The following is an 8,347-nucleotide window of genomic DNA, read 5'->3' as shown; positions in this document are numbered from 1 at the left end:
TTATTGTTTATCATATTGTAGCAATCAGACGACGTCGTATCGATAGAAATTGTCAGGCACGATCACTAATTGGCCGAAAAAGGTCATCGTAATACGGCGACCATTTTTCCACTTCGCAAAAATAAAAATCGGAAATTTCGCCGAGGCACGTTCATTACTGTATACGACGTATTTCACTTGAACAGCATTGGTAGTGTTTGTTTCTGGTTTGCAGCTTGAATCAGAAAATTTTATAATTTCCATATTCAGCGGTTTGGAACAGTCGCACACAGTTGTCTTAAATGCCTGCGGGTGTAACCCGTAAAGGCATAGCAGCAGTAGGAAAGGTAACGGGGACATTTCTACATACAAAAATATCGGGTAAACAGCACAAACAAAAATTAAAAGAACAATACACTGGCCAACTATTCTAAGTCATCATGTGGGTTTCTTAAGCCAAAATAAGAAAATAAGAAAAGGGAGAATGATAAAGTAAAATAGAAGAAAGGGAGAGAGAAAAAAATTCAGTGGTTTTTCAAAGGTCAACGATTTCCCGTTGACTTTTCATCGCTTACGATACGGAAAAAGAATAGGGAAATAGAAGGTGTCGTATTATAACCGTTTTTTATAATAGAAAGATAAATATTTTTGAAACAAATTGGTTGGAAAGAGGGGAGAGTAAACTTAATTATCGAAAAGAAATAATTCAAAAAAATCATTCATATACAAATGCGATCAAGAAAAAAAAAACGTTTCAAAATTTAACGGCAGAAAATTTTTCGTCGGGGAAGGTCATACGCGTATTCTCGATTTTTCCTAAGTCCAACACACGGGACGAGTGGAGAAGTCTTGATTATAATATATCCCGACGTAAGCGGATCATCCTTCGATGGGCTGGTGGAGATTCAAGGGGGCATATACGTGCATCGTATTTCACGGTGGTAAGTAGGGTGAAAGAGAAGCGCGTCTCTTCATCAAGTGTCACTCTATTCTTGTGAAGTTGATGGTAAAAGAAGTAGAAAAGGATAGAAGGTATAAAGAAGAATAACGAAAATCTTTAATAGGCAAGGCTACTGTGGAGGGCAATGCATTTTCAACAAATTTCACTACGTGTGACTGTTATGTGGATCTTCTAAATACAAAGCAAAATTGAACGTGTAAAGACTTATTTAATTTACTATAGAATTGATTCATGGAAATAAACTAATTTGCAACAAGCAAAGAAATGCGTCAACGCTTTGTCACGGTTTACCAGGTTCGGGTCATATGCGGTTCGGGTTGTCGGTGCGAACCGGTTTCAAGGTAAGTGAAGGCTAATAGCATCCGTCCTAAGTAAACCCGAGTAACCCGTCGCGTTCTGAAGGTGCGACATCCTTGTGTCAACCATTGACACATTATTCCTGCTTTTACCATTATAGTTATGCTTACTTTTATCGTTGTAAAAAAGGAAATCAAATGAAAGATACAATTTTTTTTAACCAAATGTTTCTTTATTATGTAGAAATTCATAAGGACAGAACAGTAAAGGGCAGCATAATAGCAGCAAACAAACAATTATATTGTACTAAAGGTAATACTTCATTAAAACATTGCAAAGTAAATTGTTTGTGGATAACATTTTTAATTTAAAGATTTAATAGGTTCCAAGATTTCACAGAATTTGCAGGGTAATTGTTCATTATAATGTTAGAACTCAGATTATCTTTGAATGAATTTTGCAAATGACTGCGTAGAACAATAATGACTGCTGTTGTAAAATAATTAACATAATTTTCATAAACAAAAAAAAATTTTGGACAAGAAGTTGTTTGTAGTTTTTGCGCTCTAGATATATACTAGATCCAATAGATTTAAGTAACAATATTCATTTTTTAAAAACTTTTTTGTGTATGAATATTTTTTCATAAGTTATACAGAAATGGATAGCCCTTATCAAGAGCTATCCATTTCTGTAAAATTTATTAATTTTGGTCTTATAGTTTTCCCGCAATAAATTATTGAAATTTTACTTATTATTGGGGGAGGGGGGGGGGATAACCGGATACCTGCTAAACTACACCGACCTATGTGAACACCGGCAAATCGGGTAACTCTTCCAATAAGTATTTTTTAAAGCAATATTTTTGCAAAAATGGACAGATCTTATCAAGATATATCCATTCCTATCATTTTTTTTAATTTTTGGACTTAAAGTTTTCCCTATCATTACCTGATCGAGTTTTGGAACTGCCAACCAAAGTGCATATTGCCCAATTTACACTAATTTAAGAAAACACACCGGTACTTAATTCAATCTATTATATAAAATGAAAAAAAAACAATTAATATAATTAAAAATATTGTATTTGTAAAACTTAACAAACAGCAAACAATAAATGTAAATAATATAAATAAACAAAGAAACAAACAAATCAAAGCGCGAACTCCCCTCCCACGGAAAACAACGCTGTGTCTATCAGGAAAATGTGGGAGCGGAAAGCAGAAATACATGGAAGGGTATAAGGATTAAGCGAGCCAATCAGAGGCCGGGATAGTCCCACTGGGATGTAGCGGTGACGGTTTCGACCCATCGAGACCGTCTCGCGGAGACCAAGTTGTTCGAGGTCGTCTCGCGGAAACCAACCAACATCAGATTTTCAAGTCCAATTCTCAGTCGTTCTGCGTATGGCCTCCACGTTTTAGTGCAAGAATGTTACTTCCACATTTGAGGTTGTCCGATTGGCAACTATCACTATCAGTTTCATTTTTAGCCATCAATTCAAAACGTATGATGACGATCTAGTCCAATTCCATCAAAATGTCACTTCAAAGTGGTTTTGCTATCACAATTGACGATGTTGAGATTAGGAGACATCTTAGGCAGTTAGGTGAGCCCATAACCTTGTTTGGTGAGGGGCCTGCTGACCGTCGGATTAGGTTGAAAGATTTAATCGCTATCCATGGTAATGACGTGGTGGATAGAAAAAAAGAAGATGACAGAGAAGTTGTAAAACAAGAAAAGGATCAAAGTGAAACAACATGGTATCATGAAGGCCCTGAATCGCTGAAAATTTCTCGCCTTTGGCTTGCATATTACTCCCTCCCAAGAGCTAAACAAAGGTTGTCTGATGTCAAAATTGAAATGGAAACACCAGAATCAACAAGAACTGCCAAAAGGTGTAACAATTTCATATTTTAATAAATTTTATTATTTTTATTTTTTAAATCACATTAATAAATTTTTCTTTTTGTGGCTTCAGACAAGAAATGGTAAAACAAATGAGAAATATGAACATTATGTGCAGCCAGGTTGGTGATGGGAGACCAGTGTCATTTTGTCAATTTAGCCCTAATGGAAATTTTCTGGCTACAGCATCATGGTATGCAGAAAAGAACTAAGCTTGAAACTATTGATACACAAACTCTTAAAACTACCCTATAATTGTTTAGGAGTGGACTTTGTAAACTGTGGAATGTCCCTGACTGCTCATTGTTTCGTTCCTTGCGTGGACACAAGTGTAGTGTTGGAGCAATTGTTTTTCATCCCCAATCAACTTTAAGCTTGGAATCTTCTGAATTAAACATGGCATCCTGTTCTATGGATGGTGCAGTAAAACTGTGGAATTTGGAAAGTGAAGAACCCATCGCCGATATGGAAGGTCATGCTCCTCACCGGGTGTCTAAAGTTGAATTCCACCCATCAGGAAGATTTTTAGCCACATGTGTGTTTGATAATTCATGGAGACTTTGGGACTTGCAGCAAGGTGTTGAAGTTCTTCACCAAGAAGGGCATTCCAAACCTGTATATAACATAGCGTTCAATATTGATGGATCAGTTGCTGTCACAGGGTATCAAATTTCTAGTTTATTTTACTTCATTCATTTTTATATAAAAGTTCTGTAGTGGCATGGATTCGTTTGGTCGAGTTTGGGATCTTAGAACTGGACGCTGCATCATGTTCATGGAAGGTCATCTTAAGGGAATTTTGGGCATTGATATATCACCAAACGCATATCACATTGTAACGGGAAGTGAAGACAACACATGTAAAATATGGGATCTAAGGAAGAGGTCTTGTATTTACACCATTCCTGCCCACACAAATTTAGTATCAAGTGTGAAATTTGAAAAAAGCTCAGGGCAGTTTATTGTCTCGTCATCCTATGATGGTACAGCCAAGGTATTTTATGCAGTAAAAAATTCTTTATAGTCATTCGTTTACAAGAGAACGATCTTTAGATATGGGCGAGTAACACTTGGCAACCGCTAAAGACGCTTTCGGGACATGACGGCAAGGTAAATACTAAATTTTTTTTTAACGAACTGGTTAAATCGTGTTAAAATAATTTATTTATTTGTTGAAGGTTATGGCTGTTGATGTGTCACCTGATGGTTCTTTCATCGCGACAGCTTCGTATGATCGCACTTACAAGCTTTGGTCTCCTGAATAAGATGGATTATAATTTTTGAATCCACAATTTTTTATTTGAATTGCTTTCTTTTATAATAATTCATAACAGCGACAAGTTATATAAAGAGGTGGGGCATAATTGCTACCATAAAATGAAAAACTAAAAAATAACTTTCATTTTTTTGCATTCCACTAAATATTGAGTAATTGTTCTACAGAATCTGTAAGGGCCAAAAAGTCCTTAACATCGAATTCGGTAGTATAGTATATACATGGACTACTCTTACTAAAGGACAGGACTCTTTCATTATCTCGCCGTGATAAAGCTTATCGGTTGGGCTTATCTTACGAAAAAAATTGAAATAAAATATTGTTACGGTTTGACCGTATAATTAATTGGTATATTAAGAAATAAATAAGTTAAGGACTAAATCACAGGTATATTAACCGCGAGTAGGGATCGGCACCAAGCCAACCGGGATAATAAAAATTACGGGGAAGGAATTCGAGGTGAAAAATCTTACGCCTCGAACCCAATCTGGGTTCTGCGATACAACCCCGATTGCAAGCAATTGATTAATGCAGAAACATACGCGATCGAGTTGTTTCTCCCGTTTGTGCCTCATTTTACCCGCCTACCCCGATTTCTACCCGGTAACCTTCACAGCCGCCATAATTTAAAATGGCGTTGGAGCTCTCAGGGCAAAACCTAATTTTTTTCCCGACCTGCACTCATTGACAAAGTGGTCCCTGTTATAATCTCCGCCTAGGCCCTAGTGTCAACACAAACTTCGACCGAGAACGGACTATGCTCCCATCTCGTTGTCGGGAAATACGGATCCTCTAGCAGAAAAAATTGGATCTATGTCCGATCAGGCCATCCAAACCCCCTTTGAACTCGTTTCTTGTATTTTGCGCAAATCAAAACTTTTGAGATCGGTCAGAGATCCATTCACGGACAATTCTAAGTGTTCTTTAAATAATCGGACCCTGATCCGTTCACGGATTACTTCAATGTAAAATAGTATTTTCCGCAATTTATTTTTAATAGAAGATCCGGTCACGAAAAATTATATTTCATAGTCCGTTCTCGGTCGAAGTTTGTGTTGCCGAGTGGCGGGTAAATTTTTGAACCGCTGCAGTTTTTGTTTATGGATACTGCAATTATATGAAAATGAGTTCGACATTAACTGTTGTGTTGACCACATTTATTTTAGCATTTGTCAGCAAACAAAAAGAGAGTTTACGTAAGTGTAACGCCCCCTCATTAGCTTCAGACCTTTTTTAGCTCTACATCAGCAATGTCGTCGGACAGCAGCTCTAGCAGTTCTTCCGACTCTAAATCAAAATCTAGTTCTAGCTCTAGCACTTCAGAAGGAGAAAAGCCATCTAAAATCAAAAAATTTACGTTCCCTAAATCAGGATCATCGAAGCTTTCAAGATGGATTATCACCGGCATCGAAGATCAAGAAATCAAGGAGGAAAGAGAGGCCTTCAAACCCAAGCTGAAGAAGAAACCTGATATGATAAGTAATCCCTCCCTTGACGAGTCCTTCTATCTCAGACTAAAACAACTAAAACGGTCGGCAGCTACAAAAGCAAACATCGACCCATCGGAAAAAGCCGCTAGAAAATTGTCCTTAAAAATTCTGGACTTAACCAAGCCACTCATGTTCCTGTTCAGTCGCATCCGTTCAGCAAGAAAAACGAAATCAGATACAAGAGCCATTCGTGCGGCCATGAAGCTCTGGGCATCTCTCTACGGAGAAGTGTTGAATTCTCGGCGACGTAACATTCTTTCGCAGATCTACCCAGAATATATCAGCTTATTGGACGACCCCAAGATTTTTGAGTGTGGAGACCACCTTTTCGGACCGAAATTCATGAGTCAGCTTATAGCGCACGCCAAAGTGCAATCGACGCTGAATGACTGTAGGATATTGTTCAGCCCGTGACTGAACTTAACTTAGTAAAGAGAAAAATGTGATGATGAAATAAGAACACACGGGAGCACTGGCTGCTGTCTTGACGGTGTGAGGTATATTTTGTAACTGATTGCCCCTTGCCCTGTACATTTTCCGGCCGGTAGGCCGAGGGGCGGGGCTACACAAAATAAATTGTAACATGGTGGCCTCCTAGCGAGGGCCACCCAAATCATATTCAATAAAACGTAATGGAAGTCGTGTCCGTCTTCCAGTTCGTGTTGTCGGATGTTGGGAACGAGATATATTCCCAACACACTCCCCACCAGAGCCCGTGGTCCACGGCTCTCCCTGCTCGACTGGATCTGCGGCGGCCACGGGTGGAGTTGCTTCTTCTGGTTCCAATTCCAGCTCTGGCGTAGGTGGAATTTCGACGTCGTCCGGCTGATCCTCACGTAGCTCTAAGGGGTGTAATGATTGAATGGCACGGTTGATAAGATTCCCGTTCGGCGTCTTGACCATAACCGAACGGATCAACCCGTCTCTGCTAGTGATTAGCTCCTTCACTACTCCTATCGTCCACATAAGGCGCTTGGTGTTGTCATCGTGAATGATGACAACTTCTCCTACCCGGATCTTGCGGCCGGGTCCCCCTTTACAGTGGAACTTGTCGATTTGGAGAAGGTAATCCGTCACAAATCGTTCGCAGATATCGCTGACATACTCCCTACGTTGACGATCCATTTCCAGCAGTTTCAAATTGGTTGCGTCGGGAGCCATGAGGTTTTCGGCTGGCTCCGGCGGAGTGCAGTTCGAACGCCTATTGTTGAGAAACTGGTTCGGGGTGATGGGGAGCGGGTCGTCGCTCCCTTCTGCCACGTAGGTGAGTGGCCGTGCATTCACCACGCTCTCGAATTCAATGAGACTAACCTCTAGCTCGTCGTATTCCAGACATGCACGACCATTGGAGCGCCTCAACAAATCCTTCATCGTCCGCACCATGCGTTCCCAGAACCCTCCCCACCATGGGGCTAGGCTGGCCGAGAAAATCCATTCGGTTTTCCGCATTGCCAGAAGGTCGTGGATCGCAGGGTCGGATCTTAAGACTTTCAAATGTTTCGAGACGCATCTAAATGTTTGGGCATTGTCCGAATACATGATGGAGACACTACCCCTCCTGGCGGAAAATCTTCGAAATGCGAGGAGGAAGTCGCGCGCGGACATCGTTTTTGTTAGCTCCAGATGGACGGCCCTCGTTACAGCACAAGTAAATAGGCAGGCATAGCTCTTTGGCTGTTTAATTGTGCCTTTCTTTTTGGCTGAGGATTCGTCCAATTGGAGGTTTTCTTCGTTTTCCTCCGTTGGTTGTGTGGTTTGAGGTTCTTCAATGGGCTCCATCGCTGGAGGCTCTACTGTAGGCTCCAAAGCCGAACCATCCGTTGACGAGGGATCCGTGGAGGATGTGGGATCCGTTTGCTTGCGTTTCTTTCGCAATGTTGGGTGTTTGTAATATAGCGGCCCTGCGAAATCAACACCCGTGATTTCGAAGGCTTTCGCTTGTTTCAGTCGATTAATCGGTAGAGGTGCAGCTATTTCTCTGAATGGCGGTGAAGATAGCCGTTGGCACTTGACGCAGGCGTGCCAGACTGATTTGGTCTGTTGGCGTCCTTTGATGATCCAAAAACGTTCTCTTAGATCCGATAGAGTGGTTTTAACTCCAGCTTGTTTTAACGAGACGTGTCGATCTTGGATGATTAGTTTGACGACTGGATGTTGAGCGGGAAGCAAGATGGCGGGTTCAATCTCCCTGTCTCTTAGCGCTAGCTCTACTCTTCCTGTTATTCTAATCAACTTGTCTCTTGCGTCCCACACGGGTCGGAGTGCGGCAATTTTCTCCTTATGGTGCGGTTGCCGCCCTTCTTCCAGATCCTGAAACGTCTTGGGAAAAGCTTCTTTTTGGAGCTGCCTATAAATAAGTAGCTCTGCCTTCGTCAGTTCCTCTACTTTTAGGTGTTCTACCATTATCTGTTTTCCGTCTCCTGTCTTGATTGGAGT

At 40.6% G+C, this 8,347-nt stretch overlaps 1 protein-coding gene across 1 annotated transcript; it reads left to right on the top strand.

Moving 5' to 3' along the window:
- Positions 1 to 2,660: 2,660 nt before the first annotated feature.
- On the top strand, positions 2,661 to 4,541 carry LOC116925905 (U4/U6 small nuclear ribonucleoprotein Prp4). The gene is made up of 6 exons (XM_032932662.2): positions 2,661 to 3,135; positions 3,219 to 3,338; positions 3,409 to 3,807; positions 3,863 to 4,139; positions 4,199 to 4,255; positions 4,324 to 4,541. Exons 1-6 carry the CDS (start codon positions 2,777 to 2,779, stop codon positions 4,408 to 4,410), a joined length of 1,299 nt encoding a protein of 432 aa, XP_032788553.1. The 5' UTR covers positions 2,661 to 2,776; the 3' UTR covers positions 4,411 to 4,541.
- Positions 4,542 to 8,347: the final 3,806 nt, after the last annotated feature.

The sequence above is a fragment of the Daphnia magna genome, linkage group LG3 (assembly GCF_020631705.1).
Source record: "Daphnia magna isolate NIES linkage group LG3, ASM2063170v1.1, whole genome shotgun sequence".
NCBI lineage: Eukaryota > Metazoa > Arthropoda > Branchiopoda > Diplostraca > Daphniidae > Daphnia > Daphnia magna.
The sequence above is the reverse complement of the archived record's forward strand: the minus strand, read 5'-3'. Positions and strand labels throughout refer to the sequence as shown.